The sequence below is a fragment of the Lissotriton helveticus genome, chromosome 7 (assembly GCF_964261635.1).
Source record: "Lissotriton helveticus chromosome 7, aLisHel1.1, whole genome shotgun sequence".
NCBI lineage: Eukaryota > Metazoa > Chordata > Amphibia > Caudata > Salamandridae > Lissotriton > Lissotriton helveticus.
Window position 1 is genome coordinate 719,761,559 of NC_136068.1, and position 17,994 is coordinate 719,779,552.

A 17,994-nucleotide genomic window follows, 5' to 3' on the forward strand; every position below is an offset into this window, starting at 1 on the left:
GCCGGGGGGGGGGGCAGTGGGTGCGCGTGGGGCCCCCACGCAGTGCGCCCTGTCAAGGACAATGTCGATATTGTCGGAGGCTCCCAAGATATGTCGGAAGAGGCCTGTTGTGAACGTAAAGAGTTTCTTGGTATCATCAGTGGGCTTAACTACCCGAACTCTAATGTTGTGCCTTCGAGACCGGTTTTCAAAGTCCTCCAGATGTAATTGGATGTCCAGATGTTGGCCCTGCAGGCGGATGATCTCTTGCTGTAACACGGCCACCTCTGACGTGGTGTTGTCTTGTCTGGCCTCCAGTGTAGCAACCCGTTCTCCCACTCCGTCAACGTGCCTGCGTATCTCTTTTATTTCGGCAGTCAGGTCTGTTTTCACCTTCTGAATATCAGCCCATAGTGTGTTGAAGAGGGATTCCAGGAAATCCTTGGTGATGGGATCGCTCTGTGATCCGGGAGACTGTTGCTGGGAAGCCATCTTAGGAGCGATAGCTGGCGTCTTGGGAGCGGAGGGAACTCTAGCAAAGAGGTCTGTGAGGGCTTTCTGCTTGCGTGTCCTAGCTGTGGACATGCTCGAGCGCGCCTCTCATCACGCGCACCGCTGGGGGGCCGCTATGGTCCCCTAGGATTAGCAACTCCTTGTCTCTGTCGCGGGGGCCTGGTCTCTACCGATGGGTACCTGGGTCTTGGAGGGAACCCTGAAGTGGTAGGCCGACTGTAGACAGGTGGAGGCGACTGCTCTGTCCAGGTCCCAGATGCAGTGAGGCATTTCTGTGCAAGCCATGCAGCCCGCCGCCCCCAGGGGTCACTCCTACATCCAGGGGGGGCAGACCGCCACGTCTGGCTAGTTGGGTTATCTTTGTCGCACCTGCACCCCAAGTTTAGGCCATCAATGCCGCCCCTCCACTCCACCCCACTAATGGGGGTCCGTTGGCCACTGGTGTTCCTGCGCTATTCGAGCGCGGTAGGGGAGCGGTGGCTGTGCGAGTCCGAGAGGCACATGGGCAGCGCCGCTGTAGTTGGGGGGCCGATAAGGTGCCCTGCCTCCCCCTCCGCAAAACCAGCCTGAGGTCGATCCAGCCGCGACGATGCTTTTCTCCTGCCGCAGGCAGGGGAAGAGAGGCAGTCCTTGTGGCGCAGCGGGCCGGGGCTGGGTCACAACAGCAGGGAAGGGGCCAGACGCACCTCCGTCCCTCCGCGCCTCGCCACCGCCACCTCCGCCCCTCGTCTGTCCCCGTACCTCTATTCGCCAGACAGGTTGGGCCCACAGGTATAGGAGCCGGGTGGCTCTGTCGCAATGTAACAAACAGCCCCTGCAATGTCCGCTCTTATCGATCACGAGCCTCGACTCAATCCTGGGGGTCCGCTGGGCTCGACCGCTTCCCCCTCCAGGACGCCGTCATTACCTGCAGCCATGAGGTGATAGTGCGGCTAGCGGAGAGGGCGAGGGTCTCCTGCGGCGGTTTCAGGCGGGTCGGGTCCGGGGTCATCTACTGGCAACCGGGAATACGGCAAGATCTCTCGCCTCCCAGTGTGGCAGTGGAGGAGCACCTCCGATGTGGTTTCTGCCCTGATGTGGGAGGCGTAGGCTACCGGCACGGTGTTGGCGCGCGACCCGCTGATCACCCGGGCCGCGCGGCGTAGGCCTCTTTAGTGGTATCCAGCCTCGATGACCCCGAGCCGGGGCCGCCCCATAGGCGAGTCCGCTGCCGCAACGTGGCGCTCGGCTGGCAGGCCGCGCCCTCCACAGTCCGCCGTCCCCGGGGCTATCCTCAATCGTCGGTCGCCGGAGCGCACACGTACAAGTTCAGGAGCTCCTCAAAGCCATGAGGTGCCGGTCAGGCTCCCGAGGAAGCTAATTGCAGCTGTTTTGGGTGGACGGCGAGAAGGGGCCCTGGTCTAAGCGTCCTTCCTCGCCGCCATCTTGGCCACGCCCCTCTCACTTCACTTTATTACAAATTTTCAAAACAGCAGCCATTTTCTAAAATCAACAAGGAAAGAAAACTTCTGTTCCCAGAAACCCTAGTGAACCATGTCAAGGCATCTTCTAATCCACACAACTGGTGCCAATATAGTCTGTTTTCTATTTTCAGGGCTCCCGTTTTGATCCATCATTTCTTGGAAAAGAGGAAACCCGTAAATGACAATTCTGAACAAGTCTGTCAGTGTCAAGACCTCTGATAGAATTAAAACACAAATTGCCATAATCAACATATGAACCTGTAAAACATGTGTTTCAACAGAACATCATAATGCCTTTGCTTGTATATTTCATAACATTGAACATGAAAGCATTACTTAATGCCAACGGGAAGTGTAAGTGTTCAAATTGACCACTGGGTGGGATAAACCTTGCCCCTGTGTCGTTAAAAGAATTGAAACTTACCTTCACTATAGCTAGGCACATTTTTATTCTAGGTCAGGACCAGAGGCAAGGATTAAACTTACCTTCACTATAGCTAGGCATATTTTAATTCTAGGTCAGGACCAGAGGCAAGGATTATGCTAGTTTAAAGCTTACTCACCCAACTATGCCAGATCCAGCACTGGCTTAAAAGAGAACCTCTTAAAGGAGGAGTCTAAGGACCAATCCGCTGCACACATTATGTTCTCCAAGCGAGTTCTGAGGCAGAACACCTTTGAGGCCCTCGCCCCCTCTCACTGAATTTGCCCCAAACTTCTTGATATCAATAACGGCCTTCTGCATAACCCACCGCACCCAGTGGGCTACAGTGGAAGAAAACACCACTTTGTACGGTTTCCTTAAGGCAATGAGGAGTTGTCACCTAGAGGCGAACCTCCACCGTCATATTCTCCTATGCTTTGAGGCACTGAACCTCACATAGTTGGGTACATCTGTAAAGTCTGGGTAGGAAATAACACAGATATTAGACTTGGTCCGTCTACTTACTGTAAATGACACCCCATCTTGGGAAAGCACTCAGCTTGAAGGGTCCAGGGTTCTCATGTCTGACACCAGCCTGCATGAGCCCAGGCAAAGAAGCATTGTTAACTTAGCCGAAAATTCCTTCCAGGATAAAAACCTATTTGGTTGCTAAGATAGAAGGAGCTTAAGGACTTGACTGACATCCCACAAATCGGCATAACAAGGTTCCGGGGGAAGGGGGAGTCTAGGTAAGCAGCAAACAAAAGGATGTTCTCCCACCGGGCTGCCATCAACTGGAGTATGCCCTGCCAAAATGGCAAACCTGAAGACATTATTAGACCAATAGGCCAACCCTTCCTTGGCCAAAGAGGACAAAGAATTCAGGGTATGGACAACTCCTGTGCCCATGGGATCCACACAATGTTGCAAAGCCCAACGCGCACCCATCACGTCCAGGTTGACCAGTGCTCAAGGTGTCCACAGCCTCCTAAAAATTGTTGTCCCATTCCTGGTAATTATCATACTCCGTGGCACGTAGGGCTGTGCGTAGCACCAACACTTAGTACCAGTCCACTATAAGAGGCCCAGGGAGGCCAAGGAATACAGGCTGAGCCTACATTTGGGACACTCACTGCCTGTGAATGTGGTCTTGGAATAAGCACAGAGGTTAAGTGTGGCCAGAGGCTCACAATAGACAGGCACAAGCCCAAGGGACACAAACACCCCACCGGTCACTGGGGACAAGAACTGCCTGCAAAGGTGTCCCAACTGGCCTACATGGCCATGCAAATACTGACCCCGTGGGTCGTCGTGAAGACGAGGCATACGGACGCCAGAGCGGCGTCAATAGGTAATAATGGGCAACTACAGGGGCAGAGCAAGCAGACCGGACAAGCTCCAGCATGACAGAGCTCCTACAGCACTCAAAACTGGTTTGAACTGCAACAATAGCCAACAAACTGCACTGATATGCCACAATTAAAAAAATCGTTGCTGAGAGCAAGAAAAAGACACTTAACTGGGCTGCAGCAGCGAAGAAAGAGGGAACCCTAAAAATAGAAAATGGACTATATTAGCATCCGTTATGTGGATTAGAAGATGGACTTGACATGGTTCCTTAGGGTTTCTGGGAACAGAAGTTTTCTTTCCTTGTTGACTTTAGAAAAGTGCCGCTGTATTGAAAAGTTGGAAGAAAGTGAAGTGAGAATTAGCATAATTATAGCCTCTGGTCCTGACATAAAATCATCCTTATTTAGTAGAAAATGTACTCAACATAAAGATGAAATGTTACTCTCTAAATGTGTTTGCTTATTCATGTGAATAACGTTTAACGAATTGACACTGCGAGTAAACACTTTCTCATATACGTAGATGTAATCCTACTAGAAATGACAATGAATTTAGGTAATGTGTGCATTATTATGCCATTGATTTAAATGTAGTTCTCAGTCATACTTACCATTGAATATTATAATGACTTATTGAATATTACATGTAGCATGAAGCCGAATGCATTAGAAATATATATTAATTTGTGCTTAAATGTGCACATGCATATTAAATGTGCACCAGTGAAGTTACTGTTTAAAGTTGTCCAAAGCAGGTCTGTATTTCACCATGCTGCATAAAGCTGATTTAATGATCCTGCTAACTCGACATTTCTTACAGGTATTCACATGCATTGTTAGTGTAGAACAGATACATAACTGTACTAGATACAGGGGGACAGGAGCCTGAGAAAAGGACCTTGATGAAGGTACTCAGAGAGGCAGAACACTAACTAAATAAACCATTGTCCAAAAGTTGCCATCTTCGTGTGCTTGAGAGAAAGATGTCCTTCCCAGGTCCAGTGTGGGGTGAAAAACCAGCAATGTTGCAGTCTGCAACATGATAATTTGTGGATTACAATGGACTTTGCATGTTGCATGTTATAATATACTGTTCTTCTCAGTGGAGACAGGAGAATGGGAGTGTTCCACGGCATCGACACATACGGGAGAGGAAGGGGGTCGCAAAGGGAGATCCCGGCACAGCACCACTACCCACGCCTAGCGTGTCAGAGAGTCTACTAACCGAGCTGAACAGTAATCAAGGGGAGACAGCAGTGTCGGGAAGGGGGGGCGGGAGGAGTTTTGGTTTGTTGTCTTATTGTTTGGGGAAGGGAAGAGGGTATATCTTTTATATATTTTGCACTGCTTGGACACAGTAATGTGATCACCATAGTTACCATGTACGAAAAGGACCAAGCTAGGGTAACGACAAATACAGTGCTTCAGTTTTGTCTATTTTTTGTTCTGTCTACTGTATACTGACACCCCCAAGGGGTTTGTTGCATGACGTATAAAAGGCAATAAAAATAATAATATACTGTTCTCTTTGGACTTTATTAAGACTTCAAAGATCTCTTTCCTGATGCTGATCAGACCCCTTTACGGATTCTTTGCTGACACTTTCCTTGATTCCACCCTTCCTTGAGTCATTGCTAGCTAACTGGACTTTGAGAGGTTTTATGCTCAATGCTTTTCTGATTCTTGCTTATGTATGGCTTAGGCTGACACTTACTCTTGACCCATAAAAGACTCTTGACTGAGCTTCTGAGATGCTAACGTTTTTCTACTTGATTGCCACTCTATCCTTGGTATGAGGAATTATGAATCTGCAACAGTTTCACCAGTTTTTTAGTTTTCTAGTTAGAACTGCTATTTTCTAATGAGTTGCATGGTGCAGAAGTCAATAATGCTTCACTAGCCTGGTTGTAGAAGAAGATGTTCACCTCTTGTTTCTTATGTTTTACAGCTGGAGCAGAAACCCAGTGCTACCTGTAGTGACTCAGCCTTCCCGCTCCAGTGGTGTCACCAGCTCAGCTATCACAACCATCATCCAGACTGGAGGAGAATGGAGCACGGGCCTATTCAGCATCTGCCATGACAAGAAAATATGTAAGGGTTTAAAGGCAAGTTTTTCAGAAAAGCTAAGCCTAATCTTTGTAAAAGCGAGAAACGCATTGATTGTTTTTTAATATGTTTTTACTGATTCACCTAGAAATTGAATTGTATTACTCTGTGCACTTACCCACTTTTTGTATCCTGCTCCCCGGTCCACCGCGAGATTATCTCGTTTGAGTGGAGGGAGACAGTGAGCTCTTCCGGTTTGAGAGGGAGGTTAGCGCTCCAGTCGCTGGCCCCTCTATAAAACAGGAAGCCAGCAGTGACGCGAGCAGACGCGCGCTGAAAGCTAAGCCTAATCTTTGTAAAAGCGAGAAACACATTGATTGTTTTTTAATCTGTTTTTACTGATTCACCTAGAAATTGAATTGTATTACTCTGTGCACTTACCCACTTTTTATATCACTCTCCCCGGTCCACCGCGAGATTATTTAGTTGGAGTGGAGGGAGGCAGGGAGCTCTTCCGATTTGGGAGGGAGGTTAGCGCTCTAGTCGCTGGCCCCTCTATAAAACACAATGCCAACCACGACGCGCAAGGCGCGCCAAAGGCAAGCCCGTCTGCGCCCGTCCGCGCCAGGGAGTCGCCAGGAGCCAGGAACCCTGATCTTTTTTCCTCAGGCCAAGACCCCCCCACGAGGTGGTCATACACGTCCAAGATTGAGGTTTCCCCTTTGTCCTGGCAGTGGGCTGGGTGCGTGGCCTGTGTGTGAGGTTCCCTTCTCTTGTAGGGCATGTGGATTTCAGGCCAGCACTGATTGTAAAACCTCTGCCATCACGGATAGGATTAACCGACCACCACAAGTTCCCGCAGCTAATCTCAACACCATCCCTCCTAAATCACAACTGGGGTGGAGAGGCTTATTGTGCAATGTGCGATCCCTCCCTAAGCATACCGCTGAAATCTGAGATCTCCTTTCTTCGGTACAACCCGATTTTGGGTTTGTAACTGAGACTTGGTTGAAACCTCATTCGGTCCCCTCTATAGCCCTTGCTGTGCCAGAGGGATTTAGATTTGTCCGTATGGACAGACAAAACAAAACAGGGGGTGGAGTTGCCATTGTACATAGGGACAATATTACAATTACCATACTGGAACAGCATAGCGATTCTGCTATTGAAGTGTTGATCTTTCGTTTGGACCTCTTAGCGAGTGTCAGTCTAAGAGGAGCTCTGGTATATCGTCCCCCTTGCCCGACAAACAGCTTCTCTGTCCATCTTGTTGAGCTCATCGCCCCACATGTAATCACGGGTAGCAACTTTTTGTTACTCGCCGATTTTAACATACACAGTGAATGTAGCTCCAATGTGGAAGCAGTGACACTTGTAACAGAGTTGGCCACCCTTGGGCTAACTAAGCCTAATGAAGGCCCCACTCACATAGCAGGCCACACCTTGGATATTGTTTTCTCCAATTGTCCTAATGTCTTTTGTAACTCCCCCCCAGTCCCTTCCTTGGTCTGATCATGCGTCTATTGAGTTCTGCAGTCAAGCACCCAGGAAGAAGAATCAAGTCAATAAGGACTCTCCTACTCTCTTCAGACAATGGAAGAAAGTCACCCCAGATGGCTTCAAAGCCATCTTTATGGAGCCACAGATGTTAGAGTCGGATGGCACTGAGGAGGCGCTAGTTAAGTATAATCTGTCCGTTTCTAATGCAGTGGATCAACTAGCCCCCCTGAAGCCACTCTGGAATACACCCAGGCATGTACAGAACGCCTGGTATTCCCCCCTACTTCGTAAGCAAAAATGTATTTGCAGGTAGTATGAAAAGCGTTGGCGCCTTACTCATGAGGAGGAGGATAAAGCTCGATTCCATGTGGCCCTAGTTGAGTACCATGGAAAAATTAGAGCTGCACGTAAAGATTATATAGCTCTTCAATTAGCCCAGGCAAACAATGACCCTAAGATGTTATACTGCATTTTAAAATCCTTTACGGACCCTAGGGTGTGTGAGAACCCGACGGTTCCCTCATAAAAAATATGCGATGGCATTGGCACTTTTTTCTCTGAAAAAATTGAACTATACTTGACAAAATTGTTCAATCAGGAGAACACTCAGTTACCGTTATGACTCCTGTTGAATCTGGTCAGGTAACTACTCAATTGTTAGGGAGTTCCCCCGGTGTCTCAAGAGGAGACGGAGTCACTTATCCGCTCCGTAAAATCTGGTTTGCCTCGGGAATTTCTACTGGCAAAGATCACTATTTCCCTGGCCAGTCACTTATCCCCCTCCATCACTCATCTCCTCAATCTTTCCCTGCGAGAAGGCCTGGTCCCACTGGAATGGAAGGCAGCACAGGTTATGCATATTCAGAAGAATTTAAAGGTCCTGCTAACTGAGTTTTCCAACCTGCGTCTCCTGCCATAACTGGGTAAGCTTTTGGAGAAGCATATTAACACCCATCTCTCCAACCATGTCGAGCGGACGGGCAGTCTTGATCCATCTCAATCAGGCTTTCGCCCAAAACACCGTACAGAATCAGCCCTACTAGAGGTAACCGATAACATCAGGATGACCCTAGATAGAGGCGATTCCACGATTCTAATGCTGTTGGATCTGTCCGCCGCGTTCGACACGGTGTCCCATGGTATCCTGCTCAGGAGATTGGTAGAGGTTGGACTCAGAGACTCGGCCCTCCAGCGGCTTACGAGTTTTCTATCTTCTCGCTCTCAGGCGGTTAACCTCGGACCTTATCGTTCTGCCGCAACAGAGTTGTCCAAGGGAGTCCCACAGGGCTCTTGTTTGAGCCCTACTCTGTTTAATATCTACGTGGCTCCCTTGGCCAATCTGTTGAGGAACAGTGGGTTCATCCCTGTCTCCTATGCAGACGATACCCAACTGCTCTTCCCTTTTGCTAAGTTTACCCCCTCAGTACAGGCCGCCTTCTCTAAGGGGATGAGAAACATCTCTCAATGGATGAGAATTCATTTTCTACAGTGTAATGTGGGGAAAACTGAAATAATGCTTTTCGGGGAAGCCCGATTATTGTGGACTCCCGTTTGGAGGCCCTCAGATTTCGGTTCTTCCTCTGTACCTAAAACCTGTGTAAAAAACCTAGACGTTCGCCTTGAACAGACCCTCACCATGAAAGAGCATGCCACACACACAACTGGCTCATGTTACCTCGTGTTGGGCCTTATATTAAGTTGCATGGATTACTGCAACAGCCTACTGCTGTCTGCCAATGAGGCTGCATTGGACAGACTACAGGTCGTCCAGAATACGGCTGCCCGCTTCATTTTAAACGTGCCCCTGAGGACGGCCTCTCAGCCTCCATTGGCTTCCGATTCCAAAGCGGGTACTGTTCAAGGTGTGTTGTATCATTCACAAGGCCCTTTTCAATCCAGGGCCAAGTTATTTGGTGGATAAATTTACTCCCTATGTCCCCCAGCGGTCCCTTCGCTCATCAGAAGATTAGATATCTTCACATCTAACATGGGCTTCGATTGGAATTCATAGAGCATATTATCAAGCCCATTATCACCGCTTTGTCGGCAGTTTCCTGTCGATAAAAGCGGCGATAATGTAACGCCCTTACTTGATAATATGCCCCAAATTTCCCTTGCTCAACTCGATAATACACTCTTCTGTCATAGCCTCTGATTGTCAGATCTTCTTGAACTGTTATCATGTTTGGTGGCTTATCACTCAAGAAACTATTATTTAGGATGAAATGCTAATGTAAAATGTTCTACAATAGTTACACCAAAATCTTTTAAAGTATGGCAAAAAATGTTTCCCAGGACCAACGAGTACAATTGTTCATTTATATTTGTATTAGCTCTTAGAGAACCTACAAGTCTTTACTAAGATATCAGATTATCAGGAAATTTTTAAAATATGCTGGGGTATGAGGATTTGTACATCGCACTTATCACCCGAGGAGGTATCCAGCCGCTAGAACAGATGTCTAGGCCGATCGGAACCTTTAGTTGAACAGCCAGGTCTTCAGTTTCTTGCGGAACTCGAGTAGAGATGGGCAGGTCCTGATGTGATGGGGAAGATTGATCACAAGCTTGTTCATTACAATGAATATGATGTTATTAAACGTCTCTGGCATTCATTGTCAGCCATGTTCACTTAGACTTACCTATCTCTTTCGTTTTCAAGGTTTAATATTTTTCTAGATGCCTATCCTGCTCCATTTTTAAACCTATTACGAAAAGGTACGGGGATTAGTTGAATATTATTCTTGCATTATTACAGCACCTGCAAAAATCACGGCAATAAATACTAATCTGCTATGCTTCCCATCATTAACATAACACATATCCCATATGCTGTCCTCAGCAGGGAATTATTGTGCTCTACCAAGCCTTGGCTGGGTTTAACAGTACCTGGACTGCTCGCTTATAATTGAGATATGTGGACAGTAAGCAGGATTAAGGAGCGACCGCCTCGAGCTCTGTTACAACGAGGCCTACATGATTACTGGTCAGGCCATGCCCCCAAAAGTAGCCTTTTTAAATATGCCTCAGGCCTGCCATTGCAACCTGTCTCTAGTTTTTTAACCTAGCAAAATGAACCTTTTGCCTGTTCTGATATACAGAGACACAAGAAGCTCCAGAGGCCAACTGACCTCCTGAAACGGGACCTATCTGGGCCTGCAACTGGACCTGCCTGAGCCCTGCTGGACCCTGCTAGAGTGAGTCCCTGATCCCTAACAGGCACCACCCCAGGCCCGGCCCCTTGGTTGGGAACAGAGCAGTGCTTAATTTGAGCCAGTGGATCTGGTGCCCCTCATTGGCACTTAATCATCAACACCGGCGCTTATGACAGTCTGCCACATGGTGCAACTGTCTGTTTAATGTACAGATGAACACAACAACAGTTGTTAATTAATTTAGTATACATTCAAAATAATGACTAATAATTGCCACCCAAGCCAATCTTATAGCTTTATGCTCGTGGAATAGTCTGATTTGTCACATTTGTAGGAGTATGATTGCTAGTAGTTGTGTTGGCATGGTTATTGGCAGTGCTGGCTCAGGCAATGGGATTGTGCAGGCTCCAGTGGCTTCCTGACAAGGGCCCTGGCACATATTTGTTTTTTTTTTTACAAATTAAGTACTCGAACAGAGGGCACTCCTCTAAGAAAAGGGGTGAAATCCTGAGATTTTGGGCTCTTCCTGACCACGAATGTGCCCGTTTATTCTGAGATCTTGCTGACTGTGACAACGCTAATGCGCTTTTTTTGAAGCACTAGCTATACTCTTGGATATTACATAAGTTATAGCATGTGAAATCATTGCATTCATTTAAACACACTGAGGTACTGGGTTTTTAAGAACCGGCACAGAACCGGTAAACCAGCGGTGCCAGGGAATCAACACCCAGAGACCTCGGGTTCTCCTGATCCAGACCTACAGAAACTCGGAGTCTTCTAGGTGAAGTCAAAGATTAGTTTATTGGCTGCAACCAAGGTAACAGGTGTCCTAGAAGTACGATACGGGTATGTTCTCAGGAGACTGCACACTTTCATGAAGTCAGGCTTCTCTTCTTATACACAGTTTTAGGCCCTAGGCAAAACATTCTTGGTTGTAAAGTAAATAGTTAACATATTCTGGTTCAAAGAAAAAGCAGAGTCATGATGACATGTCCATATTTCACTTCGTGCTGCCGACAACAAATCATTTGGCAAGGCCCAACATTTCATCAGATAACACTGGACCCCTAATAAAAACGGGCACCTCCCCACCATAAAGTAAGTGAAGCAAAGGAGTGGAGAAAGATGTGAGCGAGATATGGCAGGTGTGCGCGCTGAAATGGTTTTATGGCTGGTTGAGCCTAGATGCTATTTTGCTCGGCCACTGGGAGGGAACTGACCTAACGAGTTCGGCCTGGGGCAATGGTTCTAACTTGTACTGAGGTCAGGGAAAAGTCGATTAAGGAGTACGTGTCCTTGTGGAATCAAATTCAACTGGATTAAGGCCTATGTAAAGGGCAACATATAAATGGGAGCCAAGGGTTCAGAATGTAAATGATGATTTCGAGGTGAAATCGTCACTCGAACACGCCGAAAATACATGTACATGATGTACTCGTCATTCTCGGTCTTTTGATACCAAATTCGTCATATTTCGACGAAGTTTTATTTCTCGAGTCCCGAACTATTATATGTATCCAGATTTTCAGAACCACAAACCCTCCTTTTGCCCTTACATAGGCAATTAATCTATCCTCATGTTAGTCTGAGTCCAGATCTATATTCCTAAAGTCATTGAGATGTTGCTGTAACATCATTCTAGTGCTTTGTTCATTTCCTGACACAGGCTTCCTTACACATGATGTGACGCAGAGGCCACATATTGCAGGAGCACACTGTATGCACAGACAGAACAGGAAAAGAATGGCTAAGACCATCCCAATGACCATCAGAATTTTCCATCCCCAGGCAGATATCAGTTCCCAAAACCATCCCATTAATGACCAATCTCCTTTATCCACATGAATAGATTCGGAAATCTTATGCAGTTTCGAGATGGCCCTGTACACTGTTGGAGCATTATCTGGGATGAAAATGCAACAACTAGACTGGATCAATTTGCATACTCCACCTCGGTCCGCAAGTATTACATCCAAAGCGACCCGGTTCTGAAGGGTCATAAGTCGATCCGACTGGAGCTCAGCAGTCAGGTTACTAAGGGCACCAGCAGTTTCAATCACGGTGGATTCAACTACCCTTGTTAATTGCCTTATGTTTCTACTGTTAGCCATGGATCCCCAGAACGGCAGAAAACCCTTTGCAAAGTCCCCAAATTCTTGACCTGCAGTGTCTTCTTTACTCAAAACACCTCTAACTACCCTTGTCCGATGGTAATCCGCCGCTGCTGTGTAGGTGGGAGGTAACAGGAATGAAACAAAACATGAGGCCGAGAAGTCAGGGGGCAACCATGTATAGGCTCTAACATGGCAGAGGAAATAAGTACCCTTAGCGGCTAAAAAACGCAGGGGAAGTCTGAGACCCGAAAACATATGTTTCTGTACAGACACTCTTCCCTAGCTGAGCTCTGGGATTCTTGCCAATACCTTGCAGACACAGGTGACCTTGATGGGGTACGATCCAGATAGGGGACGATCTTTTGGCTTGCTGTTTCTCACTTAACGTAGTGGCATATCCGGTCACGTTCCAACCTACATATGCAAGTATCTCATCATCCGGAGTATCTTCATAGGAAGTTACTTCCTTGATCATGTCAACTATACCTTTGACTAGGTCTTGAGGTTGTCTTTTACAGAACGTAGGGGTTGGATTTCTCGTGCATATATGAACATTGTCCTATATGCCCATACTGAACCATTGTGACTAAATGGCAGGACCAAATAGGGGATACCTTTATCCGTTGTGTGAGGCATGAGACCACACACCCAACAGTTAGTAGTGTTCATTACAAGTTGGTGTTGGTGTAATAACTGAACGAAGGAGTTATTAATGAACTCTAATCTCCTATTTGATTCGTGGTCAGGCAGAGGGTGGAAAAAATGAGAGGAAATAGTAGGAGGAGGTATGGGTGATGTAGTAGGCGCAAATGTTACATGGAAAGAGAATAAAACATAACTTATCAAAAAGATCATTACGCTTGATAGCATAAAAATACACAATATTATAAAAGTTTTCTTTGTCATCGTGTTACATAGTCTCTGCTTAAAGTTCATTTGTTTGGCAGGTCTCTCCACATCAGGAAACTCCATCCTCTCTAAGGTGCTGCCCGCGACCAGGAGGTTGTTTCTGCTAAGGAGTGCTTCTGTCAGTCTAGGGCAACTCCCTTGGACCGACCAGAACCACCGACCTAACGTCGTTGGCTGCACTTCCGAAGACTTTAACCAATCGCGGCCCTAGCAGCGGAACCCGGATGGCGGTTCGAAAAACAAAAAATAAGCAAATTTCCTAAATGGGAGAGCTGCACTTTCAAAAATAGTATCTGGAAGAAGAAAAGAAATACTTTCGCTTGTCCATAGGTCTTGGTCTCATATCATAAAAAGGAATCACTAGTCTGTTTTTCTCGGTCTTAGATTGTAGCGTCTTCTTCCTGGTAGTGTCTGGTCCTGAAACAGCAGTTCAGGCTCCAAAAAGTTCGATTGTTCTGGTGGTGGCACAGTTCCTTGAGAAATGTTCTCACTTTCACAATCAGGGTTAGTTTCTTTTACACGGTCATCGCTGACAGGTATGACACGTGGCACAGCGGCAAGTTCTGAGTCAGTGCCACCTTTCTGGACCCATTGGTCATAGGGCAGAGGGAAGGGTACTTTTTTACAATGGATCCCGTGGACCCAGTTGGCCTTCCCCTCCACCCGGACGGCTGACCTCATGGACAGAAGGACGAGGTGAGGCCCGGTCCACCTGGGCTGGTCGTTTCTTGTTCTTTGAAAGTTGCGGACGAGAACCCAGGAACCGGGGTCAATGGAGTGACCCGGAGTCTCAGAGACCGGAGGCAAGGTGTTGTGGACCTTTTGATGTAAAACACGCAATTTAGCCGTCAATTCATACAAGTAATCAAGCAAAATAGGGTGTTGCAGCTCGCTGAACTTCGTGGGCCTAGGCACTCCCCATATGTTGGCTGGCCGGCCAAAGACTATTTCATAAGGGCTGAGTTTCACTCGCGAATGCACAGTCATTCTGGTGGATAGGAGTGCTAAGGGTAGAGCGTCAGGCCATTTAAGACCTGTGCTCGCTTGGATTTTGGCCAATTTAAGTTTAAGCGTGCCATTGTAACATTCCACTAATCCAGCTGATTGGGGGTGATTTGCAGCGTGGAACTTCTGCCTAATGCCTAGCCCTTCACACACTCTTTTCATCACACGACCCACAAATTCACTTCCGTTGTCAGACCAGACCATTCTAGGCATTCCGAACCTGGGGAAGTACTCTTTTACAAGGGCCTTTGCTGTGGACAAGGCAGTATTGTCTTTTAGGGGATAGGCTTCTACCCATCTTGAGAAGGCACAAACAACCACAAGCACGTATTTTAAGTTGTTGCACCTCTCCATGTGTATGAAATCTAGCTGCAAAACCTCGAACGGATACGTAGGAGGTGCAAAATGACCAGCTGGAGTTGGGGTTCCCCTACCAGGATTGTGCTTCAGACATACCATGCAATTCTTGACAACATTCTCTGCACACTTGGGAATCCCTGAATTCTTCCATACTGGGGCCAACAACTCGCACATCCCTTTCGCGCTGATATGAGCCATTCCATGAGCCATTGTAACCACTGCAAGCACATATGCATCGGGTAACAACCATCTCTGATGCTCTGTCAAATCAACCCAACAACCATTTGCATCCATTCTACCTGTACTTTCTCTCCACGTGCTTAACTCTTTCTCGGTGGCCTCAGCTTGGATGGACTTCACACTTTCTATCGTGTCCTCACATATTCCAACCTCGCCAGTCCATCTTTCAGGGCCTGCAACATACATTCGGCTCATCACATTCTTTGCCGTTTCTTTAGCGGTCTCATCAGCAAATGCATTTCCACGACCAACATCATCAGTCACCTTCTTGTGAGCACTACATTTCACAATCGCCATTTGCAGGGGCAAGGTCAGTGATTCAAGAAGCTCATTCACCAACCGACCATGCTGAATCTTAGCTCCATGCGAAGTCAGGAATCCACGTTCTCTCCACAATCGTCCAAAACTGTGAGCCACTCCAAATGCATACTGACTGTCAGTGTAGACAGTCACTCTCATTCCTTTAGACAACACACATGCTCTCGTAAGTGCTACTAGTTCTGCGGCTTGAGCTGAACCATGTGGTATTCGTGCAGTTTCAACGACTGTGTGCAAAGTTGTGACAGCATATGCTGCAGTCACATTCCCATTTGGGAGCTTAAAGCATGAACCGTCTACCCATAATGTACCATCACATTCAGTAAGAGGAGTGTCAAATAAATCCACTCTCCCTTTTTGTCTCTTCCTCTGTTGTGAGGAAACAATCGTGCTGTTCTAAAGCATCTGATTCTTCTGCAATTGGTAACAACGTGGCTAGATTCAGGGTACTGCACCTTTTTATGTGCACATGGCTCGCTAGCAGCGTCAATTCGTAACTGGACAGTCGAGCACTAGTTAAGTGCTGTGTCTTGGTCGTATTTAACAATGTGTCTACTGCATGCGGGACCATCACGATTAGTGTATTAGTCATTACTAGACCAGCAGACTGTCGAATAGAAACAGCTGCTGCTGCTGTGGCCCTTAAACAACTTGGCAATGCTCGTGCTACCGGATCCAAAGTTGACGAAAAATAGGCGCATGGCCGCTGTCTATCTCCGAATAACTGAGTCAGCACAGACAATGCACAACCTTCCTTCTCGTGGACATACAATGTGAAAGGCTAACTGTAGTTGGGGGTACCTAACACAGGAGCCGAACATAATGCTGTGCGTAATTCGAAAAAACTTTTCTGACACTCTTCAGACCAAGGAATGGGATTGGGTGTATTTTTACACGTTAATGCCACCAAGGGTTTGGCCAATAACGAAAAATTTGGAATCCACTGTCTACAGTACGATGTAATGCCCAAGAAAGCACGCACTTCTCTCTGTGTTCTTGGCACACTCAATTTCGCTATTGCCTGAATTCTTTCTGGGGTCAGTTTCCTCCCCTCTTTCGATAAGAGGTGGCCTAAGTAGGTCACTTCTTGTCGGCAATATTGAAGCTTGGAAAGTGACACCTTGTGATGCAGATCACACAGATGACGCAACAATGTCAATGTGGCCTTTTTACAAATTTTCTCATTATCTGCAGCAATGAGCAAATCGTCCACATACTGTACAAGAGTGGCACCTTTTGGCAAAACAATCGTGTCAAGCTGTGTTTTCAGAGCTTGACTGTATATTGAGGGGCTTTCACAGTAGCCTTGAGGAGCGCGTTTAAAGCGGAAGCTTCGACCTCCTAAACTGAAGGAAAAAATATCCCTGCTCTCCTCAGCAATCGGGATGCTGAAGAAGGCATTCTTCAGGTCAATCACCGAAAACCATGAAGCAGAAGCTGGAATCATAGTCAATAATGTGGTAATGTCGGGGACAACTGGGAATTGTGGCACAACTATCCTATTTACTTCTCGAACATCAATCACGAATCTGTACACAGGTGGCTGAGAAGGGTCAGTTCGTTTTAAAACAGGCAGAACAGGACTATTGCAAACATTGCCTCGTGTTTCCTCAATCACATCCTTTTCAATCAATTCGTAAACGATCGCTAGCAAAGCTTTTTCACCCTCATTAGATATTCTGTATTGGGGAATTCGTGGCATTTTAACATTCGACTTCAATGTTACAACATATGGTGGAATTTCTAAAAGACCTACATCATTAGGACCAGTAGCCCAAAGAATATCTGGGAGAAGTGACAATTCCACTGGAAGTGCATCTCTCGACAAATACATAGGAGAAACCACTTTCTTGCCTAAAGTAAGTTGTACTCCTGAAGGAGAACAGTACAAAGTCGCATACAATCTTTTTAGCAAATCTAATCCTAGCAAATTTTCACCACAACCTGTTGTCAGAATAAGGGGTGCTTCGAATTCACACGGACCAACAGAAAGAGATAAAGGGTCAGAAATCGGATTTCTAACTGGGGCGCCAGAAAAACCTACAGAAACGTTCATTTCGCCAGACAAAGGTGTGCCAGGGAGTTTGGAGTGCCTAATAGAACTCTTTGTAGCACCAGTATCCAACAGAAAAGGTTCTGACACACCTGATGTAATCACCTCAACGTATGGTCCACTCTGATCTACTGGAACTGAAACAACTCCCTCTCTTTGTCTATGGCTGTCCTAGCAATCATCATTCTCCCACTGCTCATTTTCTGTGTAATAATCTTCAACGTAGTATTGAGCGGTCCTGTCAGATACGTTATTTTGCTGATCAAACCTGTTCATAGAGTTTAGTGGTGGAAGGGGACGTGTGTCCTGCGGGGCGTTTCCACGCCCTCTACCTCTAGGCGCTTGCTGACTGCCACGACCTCTTACACCAGAAACTCCATTTGCACGTTTTGGACAATTATACTTGTAATGACCCTCTTGTTTGCAATATAAACACTGGTTGGGACCTACACAGGGTTGAGTGTAATCGAACCTTTGCGAGTTTCTCTGATACTGTTGAGGCTGCTGAAAAGTATTTTGGTAGTGATTCTGGCCATTATTATGTTGATTACCACCACCACGTG

The 17,994-nt window shown here is 46.8% G+C and overlaps 1 protein-coding gene across 1 annotated transcript in view; it reads left to right on the forward strand.

Annotated features, from left to right (window-relative positions):
- PLAC8L1 (PLAC8 like 1) overlaps positions 1 to 17,994 on the forward strand; it is a 76,884-nt gene that overhangs the window by 48,061 nt on the left and 10,829 nt on the right. Inside the window, exon 3 of the mRNA XM_078653299.1 lies at positions 5,677 to 5,819. Within this exon, the coding sequence (XP_078509425.1) occupies positions 5,677 to 5,819 (143 nt within the window). The remainder of the gene's footprint in view (positions 1 to 5,676; positions 5,820 to 17,994) is intronic.